The sequence below is a fragment of the Ornithorhynchus anatinus genome, chromosome 11 (assembly GCF_004115215.2).
Source record: "Ornithorhynchus anatinus isolate Pmale09 chromosome 11, mOrnAna1.pri.v4, whole genome shotgun sequence".
NCBI classification, from domain to species: Eukaryota; Metazoa; Chordata; class Mammalia; order Monotremata; family Ornithorhynchidae; genus Ornithorhynchus; species Ornithorhynchus anatinus.
Window position 1 is genome coordinate 59,580,255 of NC_041738.1, and position 20,951 is coordinate 59,601,205.

At 52.5% G+C, this 20,951-nt stretch overlaps 1 protein-coding gene across 2 annotated transcripts in view; it reads left to right on the plus strand.

The window, feature by feature from the left end:
* The first annotated feature begins 310 nt into the window (after positions 1 to 310).
* Positions 311 to 20,951, plus strand: part of ITGA3 (integrin subunit alpha 3) — a 41,890-nt gene continuing 21,249 nt past the window's right edge. For both annotated transcript variants that reach the window (XM_029074912.2, XM_029074913.2), the window contains exons 1-3: positions 311 to 656; positions 20,255 to 20,382; positions 20,629 to 20,708. In XM_029074912.2, the coding sequence (XP_028930745.1) occupies positions 472 to 656; positions 20,255 to 20,382; positions 20,629 to 20,708 (393 nt within the window). In that variant the 5' untranslated portion in view covers positions 311 to 471. The remainder of the gene's footprint in view (positions 657 to 20,254; positions 20,383 to 20,628; positions 20,709 to 20,951) is intronic.

Sequence of the window (20,951 nt, forward strand, 5' to 3'; positions counted from 1 at the left end):
TCGAACTGTCCATTCCAAGCGCTTAGTCCAGGGCTCCGCACACAGTAACTGCTCAATAAATACGATCGAATGAATGGATGAAGTGTCTTGCCCAAGGCCACGCAGCAGACAAGTGGCGGAGGCGGGATCAGAACCCGTGACCTTCTGCCTCTGCGGCCGGGGCCGATGCTGCCTTTGCAGCCGGCGGCTTCGGCGATCGTTGGGGCGGGGGGTGGGCGGGGGGCGGGCCTGGGCGCGGCCCCTTTAAGAGTCGGTAGCCGCCCCCCTCCCCTTTTCCCCGGAAGAGCCGCGGGGCCGCAGGGCACAGCGCAAGGTGGAGAGGCGGGGTCCCCGCTTCCCTCCCTCCTTCCCTCCCTCCCTCCCTCCCTCCCAGTCGGGCCGGGATCCAGCGGCCGGAGGGGTCCGGAGGAGGGTCCGGAGGGGGGTCCGGAGGGAGGGTCCGGAGGCGGTGGGGTGGGCACCTCCCGCAGCATGGCAGCCCGCGCCCCTGCCCTTTGCGCTTCGCGCCTGGTCCTCTGCGCCGCCCTTTGCGGGGCCGCCTCCGCCTTCAACCTGGACACCCGGTTCCTGGTGCTGAAGGAGGGCCGGACGGCCGCTGGCCTCTTCGGATACTCCGTGGCCCTCCACCGGCAGACCGAGCGACAGAACCGCTACCTGTGAGTGGGGCGGGGGACCCCCCGCAGCCAGGGATCCCGGAATCCCACCCACCCACACTGCACGCCCGCATCCCGGCCTCCCCCCACTTCCAGGACACTCGGTTTCTGGCTTCCCCTTCCCTTCTCCCCGTGGGACCCTGGCTCCCGTTCTCGCGGCCGGTCCTTCCTATCCCGAGCTCTCCCCTAGGGTGGGTGGGGGTCGCGGGGGACCCCTCCCCCGCATCCCGGCCTCCCCCCACTTCCCGCAGACTCAGTTTAGGTTTCCCTTCTCCCCGTGGTATCCCGGATCCTATTAGAGGGGCCGGTCCTTCCTATCCTGACTCCCGCCCCCAGGGTAGGTAGGGGTCGTGGGGGACCCCTCCCCGCATCCCGACCTCCCCCCACTTCCCGCAGACTCAGTTTCGGGCTTCCCTTCCCCTGTGGAATCCCGGATCTTATTAGCACGGTCGGTCCTTTCTATCCTGGACTCCCTCCCCCAGTGGGTGGGAGTCATGGGGGCGGGGAGTTGAGGGGGGTGGGCTGCAGAGATGGGGAGCGATGGCGATCGTGGAGGTGCATAGGGGAGAATGAATAAACCCAACCCCGCGGTGGTCAGCTGCCGGCCGAGGTGCTGCAGGGTGACCTGTGTGCGGGAGGGCGAGGTGGGTCGCCCACCCACCCCCACACACTCTTCAGCTACCTGCACCCCGAGCCTGGGACCACCCCCCACCTGCCGCCGCCCCCTCCAGCCCCTCGGGGGCCGGGTGGGTAGGGGAGGCCCAGACCAGAACCTGTTGAGCTTTGCCCACTGGTCCGGTGGTTGCTGCCCCCGAATCTTGGAATAATCCCCCGCATCAACCTCCGGCAGCTTCAACCCGACCCCGCCCCTTTCGTCTTGCCGGCCCGGGCTTCTGTCAACCGCCCCCCACCCCCCCGACCTTCTTTCCTCCCCCGCATTCCTCGGATTCATTTGGAAAACGCAGGACGGAGCGGTTTGTGTGGTTAGAGCCCGGTGGAACGATGGCTCCGACTGCCTCCAAGCCCTGTGGGGTCTTCGAACCCCCCCACCGGGTGGGAGTTTCCGACCGCCCACCCTTTTTACCTCCACCCTGCTGGACATGGGGACGAACCCGCCCTGCTCGCTCGGAACTGCTGTCTGCATGTCCAGCAGAGAGGGGATAATAATAATTACGGTATTTGTTAAGCGCTTACTATATGCCAAGCACCATACTGAGCGTTGGAGTGGTTACAAACAAATCGCGTTGGACAGTCCCTGTCCCACGTGGGACTCATAGTCTCGATCCCCATTTTATAGATGAGGTTACTGAGGCACAGAGAAGTGAGGTGACTTGTGTAAGGTCGTACAGCGGGCAAGTGGCAGAGCAAGGATTAGAACCCATGACCCGAGCTCGATCCACTACGCCATGGGAGAAGCCAGAAGTGAGGACCTGGGGGATTTGGGAATGCTCAAGGGCTGCAGGCGGTCAGCGTAAGGTGCCAAGGAGAAATCTCCAGACAGCCAGTGACAAAGAGCACCCCAATACCACCAGAACTCCAGATTTGTTTGTTGCCAAGTGTCAGGGCTATTTCTTCGGTTGTTGCTGTTGGGGTCTGGAGGTGGCAGTGTTTTTAGGGGAAGCAGCATGGCTCAATGGAAAGAGCCCGGGCTTGGGAGTCAGAGGTCATGGGTTCGAATGCCGGCTCTGCCACTTGTTAGCTGTGTGACTGTGGGCAAGTCACTTCACTTCTCTGGGCCTCAGTTACCCCATCTGTAAAATGGGGATTAAGTGTGAGCCTCACGTGGGATGACCTGATTACCCTGTATTTACCCCAGTGCTTAGAAAAGTGCTCTGCACATAGTAAGCCCTCAACAAATATCAACATTATTATTATTTATTATTAGCCCACCGCCATGCCCCTTGAGGGTATCTGTGCCCCCTCTGCCTTGCTAGCCCTCTCTCATTCTAGCCTGGCACAGGGTTTGGGGACAGTTGCTAACCAGGGCATATCGGTGGTCCCTCTACTTGGATAAAAATGATTATGGTCTTTGTTAAGCATTTACTGGGTGTCAGGCACTGTGCTGGGGGTAGGGGGATGCAACCAAATTGGGTTGAACACTGTCCTTGTCCCCCATGCGGCTCACAGTCTTAATCCTCATTTTACGGATGAGGGAACCAAGGCCCAGAGAAGTGAAGTGGCTTACTCAAGGTCACCCAGAAGACAAGCGGCAGAGCCGGGATTAGAGCCCGGGTCCTTCTGACTCCCAGGTCTGTGCTGTATAATAATAATAATAATAATGGTATTTGTTAAGTGCTTACTTTGTGCCTAGCACTGTTCTAAGTGCTGAGATAGATACAGGGTTACCAGGTTGTCCCATGTGAGGCTCACAGCCTTCACCTGCATTTTACAGATGAGGTTCCCCAGGCACAGAGAAGATAAATTGACTTCCCCAAAGTCACACAGCTGACAAGTGGCAGAGCTGGAATTAGAATCCACGACCTCTGACTCCCAAGCCCGTACTCTTTCCATTAGGCCACTCTGCTTCTCAAGAAGGAGTGAGAATGAGGCCCAGGGGGAAGGAGAGGGCAAAGCACCTCCTCAGGGTGTGGAATCCCATCCCGGCCCCCACCGCAGAGATGGGCTTTGCCCTCCTTTTCCCCTCTGGGCCTCATATCTGCCACTTTCTTATCCTGGCTGGCGTCTCCCTTCAGTCAGTCTTATTTATTGAACATTTATTGTGTGCAGAGCACTGTACTAAGGGCTTGGGAGAGTACAGTATAGCAGGCATATTCCCTGTCCCCAGAGTCAGAATGAGAGAGGGCTTGGCAAGACAGAGGTGTATAGCTGCCCTGGAGGCTGGGGGAATGGGTGAGGGGAAGGGGAAAGGAAACTGAGTACTGCCCCCCCATTCCTCCTCAGTAGCAGTAGCTGGAGAAATGGCTCTGAAGCTTGGCAATGAACAAACCTGGGTTTCTGGTGCCCTTTGGGGTGTTTCTTTTATCATTTTGTTGTAATGGTATTTAAGCAGTAGTGCCAGTCACTGTACTAAGCATCGGGGTAGATATAAGATAACCAGGTTGGATATAATCTGTGTCCCACATAGGACTCATAGTCTTAATCCCCACTTTACAGGTGAGAGAATGGAGGTGGAGAGAACAATAATAATAACAATAATTGTGGTATTTAGTGCTTACTATGTTCCAGGCACTGTACTAAGCACTGGGTTGGATACAAGCAAATCGTTTTGGACACTGTCCCTGTCCGTATGGGGCGCACAGTCTCAATCCCCATTTTACAGATGAGGGCACTGAGGTAGAGAGAAGTGAAATGAGTTGCCCAAGTTCACATGGCATCCACGTGGCGGAGCCAGAATTAGAACCCACATCCTCTGACTGCCAGGCCCAGATTTTTTCCACTAGTTGCCGGGCTTCTCAAGGTGTGTGAGGGTGGGGCCTTGGAAATGCGGTAGACTCCATGCCACTTGCCCCTCTATCCAATCAGTGCTCTATAATACTGCTGGGCCCAGGATTTAGCACTAACTCCCTACTTCCCCCAGCCCATGTTGTGAGAATGTTGTGGGGAGGAGGGAAGATGTGACTAAACCATCACTGCCCCCAACCCCCCCAAATCACCCTACTTGGGCGGCCACCATCCACCCTCTGTGGGAAGCTCCTTTGAGGGGATGACCTGGCCCCTGGAGGACCCCTCTCCTTCCCCTATCCCAGCAGTGACTGCTCTCCCCTCCCCTCAAGGTGGACATCCAGCTTCTGCCCCCACCCTCAAACCCAGCTGTGACTGGCCTTTATCCTCTTGACTCCCTTTCCCCTCTCTCCTCCCTCCTACTGCTGATATCCAGCCCCTGACTCCTTCTCCAACCCAGCAGTGACCGGTCCTTAATCCTACTGACCTCCCTCCCGGCAGTGGTGGGTCCTTGGCCCCCCGACCCCTCTTCCCCCGGCCCCCAATGCTAACATCCATCCTCTACACGTCTGCCTTTCCTCCCCTTCCCTCCCAGTGGTTGGGATCTCTGCAGGGAGGGCACTGTCTTCAACACTGGGTCTTGCCTAGGGAAGGCTAACTTCCCCCAGGAATCCAGCGGGAGACTGGCTCATCCCCACCCTGACCATCCAGCCCGGAAGGCAGAACACCTGGATTCCCTGCCCAGTTCTTCCTCCCCTCCCAATGAGTTACTTCTGATCTCAGATTGACGGAGCCACCACCATTCTACAGCTGGGGAAACTGAGTCCTGGGGAAGGGCCTGTGAGAAGGCTGACAGTCTGAGGGCGAAAGGGAAGACCATGAACCATTGGACCCTGGGGTTGCTGCTGGGATATCCTTGAACCCTGGTCTTTGCTCCGGGCTTCTTGTCTCGTGTGGGCGTATGCTCCAGCCTCTGGGCTGGCCGATGCTTCTAAGCAGAACTGATGCATGACTCTTTCTTTAAGAGTCAGTCTGGCATGGTTTCCTTTTCCCCCTCTTAGCCCCCTTCTCCCCCCCCCACCCCCCGGCTTTTCCCCCTTTTCCCCCCCTCCTTTTCTTATTTGTATTCAGCACTTACTATGTGCCAGGCACTGTACTAAGTGCTGGATAGATAACAAAGACACAGTCCATATCCCTTATATGGCTCAGTCTTAATCTAAACTGTAAGCCTGTTGTGGGTAGGGATTGTCTCTCTTTATTGCTGAATTGTACTTTCCAAGTACTAAGTAAAGTGCTCTGCACACAGTAAGCGCTCAATCAATATGATTGAATGGATGAATCCCCATTTTACAGATGAAGTAATTGAGGCACGGGGAAGTGAAGTAACTTGCCCGAGGTCACACTACAGACAAGTGGCAGAGCCAGGATTAAAGTGGCGGTTGCCTAGGCCCGTGTTCCATCCACTAGGCCACCCTGCTTTTCCATTGCTAGGGGAAGCAGCGTGGCTCAGTGGAAAGAGCCTGGGCTTCGGAGTCAGAGGTTATGGGTTCGACTGCCGGCTCTGCCACTTGTCAGCTGTGTGACTGTGGGCAAGTCAGTTCACTTCTCTGTGCCTCAGTTGCCTCATCTGTAAAATGGGGATTAACTGTGAGCCTCACGTGGATGACCTGATTACCCTGTATCTCCCCCAGTGCTTAGAACAGTGCTCTGCACATAGTAAGCGCTTACCAAATACCAACATTATTATTGCTTTTCTCTCCCACTCCCAAATCTCTGGACCTGCTGCTATTCCTGAGTGCTGCAGGCTGTCATGGGGGTCAGCTGGGGAACAGATTTCTGCCCAGATTTGTATACATGATGTCATTTGTGAATTGCTTATTGTCAATCATTTACTGAGTGCTTACTATGTGTAAAGCACTGCAATACTCTCTTGGGAGAGTACAGTATAACAAAATTAGTAGACATGTTCCCTGCCCACAAGGAGCTTAGAGTCTAGGGGGGGAGACTGACATTAATATAAATTAATACATTACAGAGATATAGATGAGTGTTGTGGAACTGAGGGTGGGGTGAATAAAGAGTGCAAATCTAAGTGCAAATGCATCGCAGAAGGGAGTGAGAGAAGAGGAAATGAGGGAAGGCCTCTTGAAGGAGATGAGTTATGTTATACTCTGACACTTTTAAGTACCAGAATATAAACAGTCAGGTCAGAAATCTCCAACCCACATGGTGGTCGTGGTCTAAAGGGGAAAGAGAAAGTCAGCATGGCCTAGTGGATAGAGCGCAGGCCTGGGGATCAGAAGGATCTGGGTTCTAATCCCAGCTCCACCACAGGTCTGCTGTGTGACCTAGGGCAAGTCACTTCACTTGTCTGGGCCTCAGTTCCCTCATCTGTAAAATGGAGATGAAGACTGTGAGCCCCATGTGGGACAGGGACTGTGTTCAACCTGATTAGCTTGTATCTACCCCAGTGCTTGGTACATAGTAAGTGCTTAACATACCATAAAAAAGAGTTTTATTTACAGATGAGGAAACTGCGGTGCAGAGAAGTGAAGTGACTTGTCCATGGTCATACAGCAAGTGGCAGAGACACTAGAATTCAATTGCATATTGTGCTCCAAGCCTGACCTCCTGGCTGTTGTAAGCAGAGTTGGATGGTGGTCGGGAAGGTGGGGAAGGTGTACCTCGAAGTTGGGTTTTGGAGGTTTGAGCCCAGAAACCAACAGTGGGGAAACGCAGAGGGATTCCCAAGGCCCATTCTCTCTCTGCAGCAGGGAGGAATGGAGGCGGCAGGCCTGGATTCCCAGCTTCTTCCCAGTGTCTTCCTCCGGAAGCCCCTCCCCCATTCCTCCTCTTTGGGTGCTGTCCCAGCCCCGTGGAGAGGGAGAGAGAACTAGAACCAGGAAGCAGTTGTGGAGGGAAGGGTGGCTGACTCCAGCCCCGGGGGAAAAATACCTGCTAGGTGTCACCTCCCCCTGCCCCCCTTTTCCCTCCCACTTCCCCTAAAAAGTCAACCTCCTCTGGCCTGCTGTCTGGAGCCAGGGCTGCTTCACACTGTCACCTCTGAGGCCGAGACACCTTAGCCAGACTGTGAGAGAATGATTGGGGTATTGGTTAAGCGCTTATTATGTGCCAAGCACTGTACTAAGCTCTGGGGTGGATCCAAGCCAATCGGATTGGACACAGTCCCTGTCCCATGTGGGGCTCACAGTCTCGATCCCCATTTTGCAGATGAGAACTGAGGCACAGAGAAGTGAAGTGATTTGCCCAAGGCCACACAACAGACGTGTGGGGGAACCGGTATAGAGGGCTGGGGTAGTTTTGTGCCTGGAGAGGAGGAGCTGGGGGAAACAAACTGAATCACTAACTTCAAGTCTCTGGAGCTGTTAAGCGCGACAACAGGGAGCTGCTGCTTTCTATTTCCACCCCTGCAGCCGGAAGGATTCAAGTCACACCTCAGGAAAGATTTTCCGACTGTAGAGCCCTGGGGAAGGGTGGAGTGTGGTGTTCAGATTTGCTTCCTTGGAGGCCTTTCAGTCAGTTAATCATATTTATTGAGTGCTTACTGTGTTCAGAGCACTGTATTAAGCGCTTGGGAGAGTACATTCTAGCAGACGTATTCCCTGCCCCAAATGAGCTTACAGTCTAGAGGTGAAGACAGACATAGAAATAAATAAAGGACAGAAATGGTCATAAGTGCTGTGGGGCAGGGAGGGGGGATGAATGAAGGGAGCAAATCAGGGCGACTCCTCTCCTATTTTGTCTGATTTGTCACAGGTCGGGGGTGGACGGAATGACTTTTCTGTGGTATTTGTTCAGCTCTTACTCTGTAAGCACTGGGGTAAGATACAAGCTAATCAGGTTGGACATAGTCCATGTCACATGTGGGGCTCGCAGTTTTAATCCCCATTTTACGGAGGAGGTAACTGAGGAGAAGCAAGTGACTTGCCCAAGGAGACAGCAAACAAGTGGCAGAGCTGGGATTAGAACCTAGCTCCTTCTGACTCCCAGGCCCGGGCTCTATCCATAAGGCCACCTCTGTGTCCTCCACCATCCTTTCATTCAGGGACGTGGGTTCTAATCCACGCTGCACCACTTATCTGCTGTGTGACCTTGGGCAAGTCACTTAACTTCTCTGTGCCTCAGTTTCCTCACCTGTAAAATGGGGTTGAAGACTGTGAGCCCCGTGTGGGACAACCTGATTACCTTGTATCTATCCCAGCGCTTAGACCAGTGCTTGGCACATAGTAAGCGCTTAACAAATACCATCATTGCTGTTCATTCAGTCATATTTATTGAGTGCTTACTTGTGTGCAGAGCACTGTACTAAGTGCTTCGGAGAGTACAATATAACAATAAACAGGCACAGGCACTGTGTGACTACAGTGAGCACACAGTCTAGGAGAGACAGACATTAATACAAATTATCAATCAATGATTTTATTGAGCGCTTACTATATGCAGGACACTGTATTAAGCCCTGGGGTAGGTATAAACTAATCCATTTGGACACAATCCATGTCCCACGTGGGGCTCACGGTCCCTGTCCCACATGGGACTCCCAGTCTTAATCCCCATTTTACAGATGAGATCACTGGGGCACAGAGAAGTCAACTGAGTTGTCCAAATAAATAAATTACAGTCTTCTTTCCCTCCCTTCTATGGGCCTGAGAACCCAAGAGTCCAGTCCATCCAGCCCATTCAAGTCCCGAACCTCTGTCCCCGATCCACCCCCGCGAGGAGGCCGAGTCATAGGGATGGGAAGGGAGGAGAGGGAGAGCCAGGGCCTACTCGTTGCCGCCGCAGGGTTTTGAGTTTATGGCTGAAACAGGAGCTGATGGTTCTTCTCTGCACCCCCACCCCCAATCCCCCAGAGAGAAGGCTAATTCAGGAAATGGAGGCAGCTTGCAAGAAGCCAGAATCCACGTGGTGAGCTGCACCCTTTCGGTCCATCCCACCCCCCCCCCCCCCCGCCTTCCCGTAGTCGGGACTCTGGCTTTCAGTCTGTGCAGGAATCAGGGGTTTTATTTATTTATTTATTCATTTATTTATTTTTGGGGGGGGGTGCCCATTGGCTTAGATGAGCTATTGATTCCTTTTTCAAATCAGTGGGGATTTGATTTTTAGGACATCAAAGGACCTGAGCGAGGCGGCTGAGGGGGAGACTCAGAGGCAGGGGCTGATGGGACGCCTGGCGTTTTATTAACAACGGTAATCGTTCCTTGCGCTAAGACGGGGCTTTTATTTCCTCAAAGTGCTTCCATATCAATGATCTCATTTCATCCTTACAAACAGCCCTGAGAGGCAAGGAGAGACAGGTTTTATTACCCCTATTTTACAGAGGAGGAAAGTAAGATCCAGAGAGGTTGAGGCAGAGAAGTGGCCTCTTCTACAGCCCAGCCCACACACTTCATTCCTCTAATGCCAACCTTCTCACTGTACCTCGATCATGTCTATCTCGCCATAGACCTCTCACCCACCTCATGCCTCTGGCCTGGAATGCCCTCCCTCCTCGTATCAGACAGATAATTGCAGCTGAATGTGGCTGTCTAGGGAGAAGTCTGTACCAGAGAGGTCTCAGCCCACAGGTGGAGCTCCTGTTAATAATAAAAAGACTAATAATAGTATTTAAGTGCTTACTCTGCGACAGGTCGTATACTATGTGCTGGTAGCAGGCAAGTCGAGTTGCACTCAGCCTTCGTCCCATGTGGGGCTCACAGTCTCAATCCCCATTTTACAGACGAGGTAACTGAGGCAGACAAGCGGCAGAGCTGGGATTAGAACCCGTGACCTTCTGACTCCCGGGCCCATGCTCTGTCCACTTCGGTAGTGGTAATAGTAGAGAAGCAGCATGGCCCAGTGGATGTATGGTAGAGAAGCAGCACGGCTTGGTGGACAGAGCGTGGGCCTGGAAGTCAGAAGGACCTGGGTTCTAATCCTGGCCCTGCCACTTGTCTGCCGTGTGACCGTGGACAAGTCACTAACTTGTCTGTGCCTCAGTTACCTGATCTGTAAAATGGTGGTTAATACTGTGAGTTCTACGAGGGGCATGGACTGTGTCCAAACTGATTAGCTTGTATCTACCCCAGCACTTACATACAATGCCTGGCATGTAGTAAATGCATAACAAATACCATTTAAAAAAAAAGCAAGGTGCAGCTAAGAAGGTTGGCTTGGGAGGAGCAAAAAGGGCAAGCTCAGGACTGCTTCCAGATGGCTTGGGGTGGAGGCGGGCAGACTGGAATAATAATAATAATAATATGGTATGTGTTAACCACATAGTATGTGCCAGGCACTGTACTAAGCACTGGGGTGGATGAAAACAAATCAGGTTGGACAGTCCCTGTCCCACATGGGACTCACAGTCATAATCCCCATTTTACAGATGAGGGAACTGAGACCCAGAGAATTAAAGTGATTTGCCCAAGGGCACACAGCAGACAAGCGGCAGAGTTGGGATTAGAACTCATGACCTTCTGACTCCTAGGCGGGTGCATTTTCCACTATGCCATGCTGCTTTTTGAATTCACTAATCTCAAAACATCAGTGTGGAAGTAGAGATTGGTTACAGGGAGTACCAGTTTTGTTTTTCAATTTGAAATATTATTTTGAAATTTGGTTCTTTGACCCAGAAACATGGTGCAGAAAGAGGCTTTCTCCGGAGACCCTAAAAAATGCTCTTAAAATGAAAAGTCTTGAGTATTAGTGTTGTGCTGAATGAGTTTACACCACCTGACCCATAATTCCGCTCTAACCTAATTCACTCTTGCTGCATCCTAAACCCTTGTTCACTCCTGATGGTGTAGTGGAGGTGGTGAATAGCCACGTCTCGTTCCCTGAGCACCAAGCTCATGAACCTATCAACTTTGTATTGTTCTCTCCCAAGCGCTTACTAGAGCGCTCTGCACACAGTAAGCACTCAATAAATGATTGATTGACTCTTACAATCTTCCCCTGGCTTGGAACTCCCTCCCTCTCCACATCAGACTTTAAACTCATAGATAGGGAACATGTCTGTCAACTCTGTTTTATTGTACTCTCCCAAGCGCTTAGTACAATGCATTGCACACAGTAAGTGCTCAATAAATATGCTTGATTTTGATTGATCAGGCAGATCCTCCTGGAAAACCACCTCAACCAGCATGCCTTCCCTGTATTCCCCCTGTAGGCCATAAACTCATTTTGGGCAGGGAACGCGTCTACCAACTCTGTTGGTTATATTCTCCCAAGCGGTTAGTACAGTGCTCTCCACATAGGTGCTCAGTAAATACACTTTGATAATGAATAACGATTCCCAGCATCCCAAGTCATATAAACTCATCAGCCACTCTTAATCCATTCTGAGCATTTATGTTTATGTGTTTATTCGATTGTACCTTCAAATACTTATTTTGATTTGTACAACCTCTACTGTCCATTGCCCTCCATTAGAGAGAGCAACTGGAGAAGCAACATGGCTCAGTAGAAAGAGCACGGGCTTTGGAGTCAGAGGTCATGTGTTCGAATCCCGGCTCTGCCACTTAATAATAATAATGTTGGTATTTGTTAAGCGCTTACTATGTGCAGAGCACTGTTCTAAGCGCTGGGGGAGACACAGGGGAATCAGGTTGTCCCACGTGGGGCTCACAGTCTTCATCCCCATTTTACAGATGAGGGAACTGAGGCACAGAGAAGTTAAGTGACTTGCCCACAGTCACACAGCTGACAAGTGGCAGAGCTGGGAATCGATAAATATGTCAGTGTCAGCTGTGTGACTGTGGGCAAGTCACTTAACTTCTCTGTGCCTCAGGTACCTCATCTGTAAAATGGGGATTAAGACTCTGAGCCCCACGTGGGACAACCTGATTCCCCTGTGTCTACCCCAGCACTTAGAACAGTGCTCTGCACATAGTAAGCGCTTAAATACCAACATTATTATTATTATTACTTCTCCCTGCCTCAGTTACCTCATTGGTAAAAAATGGGGATTAAGAGTGTGATTGTGGGACAGGGACTGTGTCCAACCTGATTAACTTCTATTTACCCCAGTGCTTAGAACAATGCTTGGCACATAGTAAGGGTTTAATAAGAACCATCATTATTATTAAAGGGAAGCTGCTTGTTGGAGGGGAATGTGTCACATGCTTGTTTTGTTCTTCCCAAGCACTTAGTACAGGGCACTGTATCCAGTGAACACTCAATAAATACCTTTACAGCTATTACTGTGCCTGCCTAGCATTCCTTCAGGAGCATAAGAGGTTTAATCTCCTCTCAATCGTCACTTCCCTTACGCAGAAAAAGCTCACTGCCCATCCCCCAGGCTACTCACCTCTTCCATTACCTATTGCCTTCCAAAATAATAATAGTGATATTTGTTAAGCACTTACTGGGTGCCAAATACTGGGCCAGATACAGGTTAATCAAAGACCATCCCAGTCTAAAGAGGAGGGAGAGCAGCTAGTTAATCCCCACTTTACAGGTGAGGAAACTGGGCCAGAGAAGTTAAGTGATTTGCCCAAGGTCACATGGAGTAGAGGTAGTGCACAGGCCTGAGAGTCAGAAGGTTATGAGTTCTAATGCCGACTTCACCACCTGTCTGCTGTGCGACCTTGGGGGCAAGTCACTTCACTTCGGGCCTCAGTTTCCTCAGCTATAAAATGGGGATTGAGAGTGTGAGCCCCACTAGGGACAGGGACTGTGTCCAACCTGATTTGTTTGTATCCACCCCAGCACTTAGTACAGTGCCTGGCGCATAGTAAGTGCTTAATAAGTGCCATAATTATTATTATTATTATTATGTAAGCGGCTGAAGTCTCCAAATTCTGAGATCTGTCAACTAAGTCAAGCTTCTTTTATGCTCCACTCATTCTCAGCTGCCTGCAGCCAGCCCAGCGAGTGAGCTAGTGAGGTTGAAAAGACCCCCACTTGGTCCAAGATGGGAGGGGCCTTGAGGTTGCTCTCCCCACTTCAAAACCCTATTGAAGGCATATCTCCTCCAAGAAGCCTTCCTAGACTCACACATAGTTTCCTCTTGTCTTACTCCCTTCTGCACCGCTCTTATTTGCTCCTTCATTCATCCTCCCTCCCATCCCCACAGCATCCATGTATGTATCTTTTATTTATTTATTTATCTATTTATAGTAATATCTGTCTCCCCCTCTAAGCTGTGAGATCGTTGTGGGCAGGAATGTGTCTGTTTTTATATTACAAGTGCTTAGTCCAGTGTTTTACACACAGCAAGTGCTCAATAAATATGATTGAATGAATGAATAAAACGTCATTTGGGTCAGCCTCTGCCTCCCAGCCAAAAAAAAGACTCTTTTCTGTCAAGTACCTCTAAGGGTGCTCCACCCCCTCACTCAGTCCATTATCTGTTGAGAATACTTCCCCTACTCTAACCTCAGTCCCTTCCGCTGCAGCTTGAAGGCCAGTTCTGTGCACCCAGGTACTGAGGGAGACCCCTTCTTTCAGGCATGGGCCCTGCCAGTGGGAGCTAAAGTCAGGCTGCTCCTGTTTTATTGCCATTCTTCTCCCTGTATTTCTGTCTTGCCCCAACCTCTTGCCTGTGTCCTGCCACTGGCCTGGAATGTCTCCCTCCCCGTATCCAACAGACAATTACTCTCTCCTCACTTCCCTTCAAAGCCTTATTCAAGGCATATCTCCTCCAAGAGGTCTTCCCTGGCTAAGCCCTCCTTTTTTCTTCTCTCACTCCCTTCTGTGTCACCCTGACTTGCTCCCTCTATTCTTTCTCCCCATCCAAGCCTCACAGTACTTACATACATATCCGTAATTTATTTCTATTAATGTCCATCGCCCCTTCTAGACTGTAAACCCGTTATGGGCAGGGAATGTGTCGTTTATATTGTTATACTGTACTCTCCCAAATGCTTAGTAGAGTGCTCTGCACACAGTAAGCACTCAATAAATACGATTGACTGACCTTTTTTAAAAAAAGATATTTGTTAAGCGCTTACTATGTGCTAGGCACTGTTCTACACGCTGGGATTGATACAAGTTAATCAGGTTGGACGCAGTCCCTGTCCCACAAGGGGCTCACAATCGTAATCCCCATTTTACAGGTGAGGTAATTGAGGCACAGAGAAGTTAGGTGATTTGCCCAAGGTAACAAAGCAGACAAGTGACTATTTTGTTCTGCTCAGCGGTGACCCTCCTGGTCATCCCTGCCATGCCTGGGGTCCAGCCTGGCCTCTCCCCACCTGTTGTGGGAGCTGGGCTCATAATAATAATCACGGTATTTGTTAAGCGCTTACTATGTGCCGGGCACTATACTAAGCGCTAGGGTGAATATAAGCAAATCGGGATGGGTACAGTCCCTGTCTCATGTGGGGCTCATGGCCCAGGGGTGCTGCCTCTGGGTGGAGAATGTGGGGTATCTAATTCACACCCTGTGGGGTGGCCCCACCCTTCACAGCATGCAGATTCCACCCAGATATGGGGCTCAGTGGCTTCCCCTTTAGCTCTGCTTCTTCCCTCCTGGGCAAATGGTGATGTTGGGCAGGGGCGGGGGCATCTGGGAACCCTGGCATTACGGGAGGGGGCGGCGGTGCTATGAATGCCTCTCTGACAGACTAGCGTCTTTCCTTGTGGCTTGCAGGACCCTCGAGGGGTCATCTCATCCATCCCCCTGCCTCCAGGGGGAAGCCTCCTAATGGGTTTTTTTTAAATCATTTTTAAGGTATTTAAATACTTTGCATGGTGTAGTGGATAGAGTATGGGCCTGGGAGTCAGAAGGTCATGGGTTCTAATCCCAGCTCTGCCACTTGCATATTGTGTGACTTTAGGCATGTCCCTTCACTTCTCTGGGCCTCAGTGACCTCATCTGTAAAATGGGGATTGAGACTGTGAGCCCCCTGTGGGACAGGCACTGTCCCCAACCCAATTTGCTTCTATCCACCCCAGTGCTTAGTACAGTACCTGGCACATAATAAGTGCTTAAGAAATACCAAAATTATTATTATTATTACTATGTGCCAGGCACCGTTCTAAGCGCCGGGGTAGACCCAAGGTATTCACTTTGGACACAGTCCATGTCCTGCATGGGGCTCACAGTTGTAATCCCCATTTTTTTTTACAAGAGGTAAGTGAGGCCAGAGAAGTGAAACGACTTGCCCAAAGTCATGCAGCAGACAAGTGGTGGAGCTGGGATTAGAACCTAGAGAAGCAGCGTGGCTCAGTGGAAAGAGCACCGGCTTTGGAGTCAGAGGTCATGAGTTCGAATCCCAGATCTGCCACTTGTCCGCTGTGTGACTGTGGGCTAGTCACTTAACTTCTCTGGGTCTCAGTTACCTCATCTGTAAAATGGGGATTAAGACTGTGAGCCCCACGGGGGACAACCTGATTCCCGTGTCTACCCCAGCGCTTAGAACAGTGCTCGGCACATAGTAAGCGCTTAACAAATACCAACATTACTATTATTATTAACCCAGGTCCTTCTGACACCCAGGCCGTGTTCTATCCACTAAACCACGCTGCTTCCTTCCTCCCAACTTGCAAGGCCCTCTAGGGGTTTTCTAATCCATCCCCCAGTCTCCAGGGGACGCCTTCCAAACCATTCTTGAAATGATGTGGTCATAACCCTGAGTCTGCTCTTCTGTCCATGTTCCTGTGCTAGACAGTAAGCTCGTTGTGGGCAGGGAAGGTGTCTGTTTATTGTTGTACTCTCCCAAGCGCTTAATACAGTGCTCAGCACACAGTAAGCACTCAATACATAAAAGCAGCATGGCTTAGGGGCAGAGCACATGGTTGGGAGTCAGAGGTCATGGGTTCTAATTCTGGCTCCACTACTTGTCTAATGTGTGACCTCGGGCAAGTCACTTAGCTTCTCTGTGCCTCAATTACCTCATCTACAAAATGGGGATTAAGAGTGTTAGCTTGGCACAAAGTAAGCCCTTAATAATTACCATTATTAAATATGGTTTATTAATAAACCATATAAACAAACTAACTCCTGTCTCCTGGCTTCCCCAGTGCTTCAGGGAAGAGTGGGCTCATGGTAGGATGGAGAGAGAGAGAACTTGTCCCCTCCTACCTCACTTTGCTACTCTCCTACTACAACCCAGCCTGCACACCTCACTCCTCTAATACCAACCTTCTCGCTGTACCTCCATCTCGTTTATCTCACCGCAGACCTCTCGCCCACCTCCTGCCTCTGGCCTGGAATGCCTCGCTCCTCAGATTCGACAGACAATGACTCTCTCCCCCTTCAAAGCCTCACTGAAGGCACATCTCTCAAAGAGGGCTTCCCTGACTAAGCCCTCCTTTCCTCTTTTCCCACTCCTTTCTGCATCACCGTGGCTTGCTCCCTTCATTCATCACCCCCTCCCAGCCTCCCACCACTTATGTACATTTATGTAATTTATTTATTTGTTTTAATGTCTGTCTCTCCCCCTAGACTCTAAACCTGTTCTGGGCAGGGAATGTGTCAGTTTGTTGTTCTATTGTACTCCCCCAAGCACTGCTCCTCACACAGTACGGGCTCAGTCAATACGACTGAATGAATTTACAGGTTGTTAGGCCCTGACCCTCCTCCCCGGCAGAATCCCTCGCTCCGGGTGATGGGGGAGGATGGTGGCAGGGGCAGGATGGGCCCACCCTGAGAAATCAGCTGGATGGCTGATCCCCTGGGATCCTAGATTCAGGGCTGCTATACCCCCCACCCCCACTTTCCCCTGCTCAAGGCTCTGGCGCTGCCGCCATCATCTGGAGGCTGGGTCCTGGCCAGAGCCTTTGGCGGCTCTGCGTGGCAAGGCCGGATGCTAAAAATACCAGCCCCAGGGGAAAGGCAGAGGCCAAACGGGAGGGATCCCGAAAGAGGTGGGGGGAGCCCAGCTGGTGGGGCTGGGCAGGCTGGGGCATGCCTCACCTGGGAGAGGAATAGGCCGCCCCAGGCGGGAAAGCTAGGCAGGGAGAGTCTCCCCACAGGAAAATTAATCCTGGGCCTCTCCCTGCCCCCCCTCCGGGACTGGCTTAGTGGATAGAGCTCAGGCCTGGGAGTCAAGAAGGACCTGGGTTCTAATCCAGGATCCGCCACATGTCTGACTTCACTTCTCTGGGCTTTAGTTACCTCATCTGGGAAATGGGGATTAAGACTGAGAGCTCTGTGTGGGACAGGGACTCTGTCCAACCCAATTACCTTGTACCTACCCCAGTGCTAAGTACAGTGCCTTGCACGTAGAAAGTGCTTAACAAATACCACAATTATTATTATTATCATTATTGTTGTGACCTCAGTGACCTGAGCTGGCCTCTGGGGCAGGGGCGGGGGTCCTGGTGTCTGCATCCACCACAGCCCAGACCCTAGTTCACAGGATTCTTGGTTTGATAGGTTGCTCCTGGGGTCCTCCTTTCCATCCCCCAGCCTCCGGAGCCTGGCCTGTTTCTCAGCGCTGCCAGGCTGGCTTTTGTAAGAAACTCTGGGGCCTTGCGGGAGGGGCCTCGTTGGGCCCCAAGGTCTTCCGGGGTTTGGAGTTGGGCAGAGTTTCCTGTTGTCTCACCACCATCTCTCCTGCTGCGGTTCCAGCCTGTATCCTCCTGCTTTGTCCCCAGAGGGTAAGGAGATAGCTTGTTCCCCCTTTTCCCCCGCCCCATGCTGTTCTGTGATCCTCCCTCTACACCCTCCCCACAACCCCTCCAGCCGAGGCTTGGGGCCAGAAAGGGGGTGACACGAGATGGGCCGGGCCCTGAGGGGACCATCCCCAGTGGAGATATAGCCCTCCTGGTACCTGGCACTCCCAGTGAGGAAGGTGACAGGGCCGGCATAAACACCCACCCCCTCCCTGGCCCCCTCAGCCTCAGAGATGGAAAGCATCCAGAGCTCCGAGCTGGGCATGACGCCAGTGCTGGCATCATAAGCCCTGGGGAAAGGGGCGAGGCCCCCAAGATGCCGGGAAGAGGGGGCAGGGAGAGAGGGGGAAGGCATCCATGACAGCCGCCTTCTGCTTGGTTGGGGGTGTGGAAAGCGTGGGGACAGAGCTTGGCGTGAGTCTGGCTCTGGGGTGTGTGATGCTGGCTCTCCCTTGCCCGCGAGCGACTGATGCGCTGAAGGGTTGGAGCTCTGAGGGGGTGTGGCTCTGGGGAATGTGGGGGTAGGACTCTGAAGGGGTGGGACTCAGGGGAGTCTGTGGGTGGACTCTTCGGGGGTGGGACTCTGAAGGGTTGTAAATTCGTTGGTGACAGGGAATGTGTCTGCCGTATTGTTGTGTTGTAGTCTCCCAAGCATTTAGTACAGTGCTCTGCACATAGTAAGCACTCTGACCTCGGGCGAGTCACTTCACTTCTCTGAGCCTCAGTTACCCCATCTTTAAAATGGGGATTGAGATGGTAAGCCCCACGTGGGACGACGGATTGTGTCCAACCCAATTTGCTTGTATCCATCCCAGTGATTAGTACAGTGCCTGGCACGTAGTATGCACTTAACAAATACTATAATAATAATAATAAATATGATTAGATTGATAGGCACTCTGATGGACTCTAGTTCTGTGAAGGTGTGACTTGGGGAGTTATAAGGTGCAGCGTGGCTCAGTGGAAAGAGCCCGGGCTTGGGAGTCAGAGGTCATAGGTTCGAATCCTGACTCTGCCACTTGTCAACTGTATGACCTTGGGCAAGTCACTTCACTTCTCTGTGCCTCAGTTCCCTCATCTGTAAAATGGGGATGAAGACTGTGAGCCTCATGTGGGACAACCTGATTACCCTGTATCTACCCAGTGCTTAAAACAGTGCTCTGCACATAGTAAGCACTTAACAAATGCCAACATTATTAAGATGGGCTATGTGGGGTTGGGGCTCTGAAGGGGCATGGCTGTGTGGAGGTGTTGCTCTCTGGGAGTTGGGCTCTGAGGGAGTGTGACTTTGGGGAGTTCTGGGGGTGATCTATGTGGAGGCGTGGCTCTGAGGGGGTGTGACTTTGGGGGGTTCTGAGGGTGAGCTATGTGGGAGTGAGATCCTGAGGGGACATGGCTATGTGGAGGTATGGCATCGAGGGAGTTGGGCTCCGAGGGAATGTGTTCTTGAGGATCCTGGGGGTGGGCTGTGTGGGAATGGGACTCTGAGGGGGTGTGGCTATGTGGAGGTTTGGGCACTTGGTATTCACCCCACCCTAAACCCCACTGCATTTATGTCCATATATGTAATTTATTGATATTAATGTCTCTCTCCCCCTTTAGACTGTAAGCTCTTTGTGGGCAGGGAATGTGTCTACCAACTCTTGTACTCTCCCAAACACTTAGTATGGTGCTCTTTACACAGTAAGCATTCAATAAGTGCCATTGAATATGGCTCGGGGACTGGGAGGTGGGGGGCTCTGAAGAGGTGGGATTCTGGGGGTGGGCTGTGTGGAGGAGTGGCTCTGAGGGGTGTGTCTTCCAGAAGCAGAAGCTTCCACATTCCTAAATCGTGCTGTCAAAAAGCCCTTGGCTGGCCCATGGTCAGGTGGGGGAGAATCAAGTTGGTCAGGATATTTTTTTTCTCTCAGAGCCCTGTAGAAAATGGGGTGCCCTCAATGGCGCCTTGGGGTAGAGACCCTCTGTCCTGGCCCTGAAACCTCAGTGGAGGGGAGCCCTCCAGGTTGCTGACCTGGACCGGGGTTGACCTTAGGGGAAACAGAACGTGGCAGGGCCTAGAGCCAGAAGCGAACAGGGGGAGGTTGGAAGGAGAAGGACACTTACCCTCTGATCCCACCAGCCTCCACCCTTGCCACAGAAGTGCCCGTGCTGCTCCCCAAGCTGGCTTTGTGGTGGCAGAGCCGTCACCTCTTGCCTTCTTGGGGCCGACCTGATGAGGCAGACCCCAGCCTGTGGACCTGGGTCTCGAAGACAGGACAGGGCAGATGAATGCCCTGTCCGCCCAGAAGGCTGGTCGCCCGGGGTCATAGAATAATTATGCACTGGGCCGGGGCAACATCCGTGGGCACATCTTGCTGTGGCAGATCACCATGGCAACCAGCTAGCTGCTGCCGGGGGAAGCTTCCGGGGAGCTGGAGGAGGGGCTTAATCAGGGCTCCCTGGAGCGGCCAGGGTTCTGAAGCATCCACTGGCCCTGGGGCAGGTGGGGAGGGAAACTGAGGCACTGCAGGGGGGACTCCAGGCCCCTTGGGGTGACCTTAGCAGGGCCAGGGCCTCTGTTCCTCCCAGCCACATGAAGGACTCAAGTCCCCCCTCCTCTGCTCTGCCCCTCTTTGACCCCTACCCGACCCATCCAGGCTTCTGGCTGGTGCCCCCCGAGACCTAGCACCCCCCGATGGAAATACGAACCACACGGGCGCCGTCTACCTCTGCCCCCTCAGCTCCAAGACAGATGACTGCGAGCGTGTGGACATTCACGAGACCAGTGAGAGTCGGAAGGCAGGGAGGGGACAGGGATGTTAGATGGGCAGGGGAAGAGGGATGCAGAGACAGTGGAAGGGAGGGAGGAGGGACATTAATTTGAGGAAGAGTCTGTCGGCACTCTTATATTGTTACCTGGTCTGGGCCATTCTGCTTGGGAGGAGGGGCAGGCCGTGGGACAGGTCAAACCAGGGGTGTCGGGCAATTGGGGTGTCCACCAAGACTTAGGCTTCTTGTCCCATGCCCACAGGGGACCCCCAGCAGCACATCATTGAGGACATGTGGCTGGGGGTGACAGTGGCCAGTCAGGGCCCCGCCGGACGAGTGTTGGTGAGTTGGCATCCCTTGCCCCAGGCATGTCCTGCTCTGCCCTAAATCCGGGTCTGGTGCCAGGGGGCGGAAAAGAAGCCAGAGCTGAGACCCAGCTCCCAGACCCGGGGGCTTCTGCTAACATGGCTGAGACTACCACCCACTTTATCCCAGGGGTCTTGCTGTAGCCCCATGAGCAGGGTGTGGGGAGGGGGCAGGCCAGCGGGCAGTGGAAGAGAGGGTGCCTGGGCCAGCTCACACTGG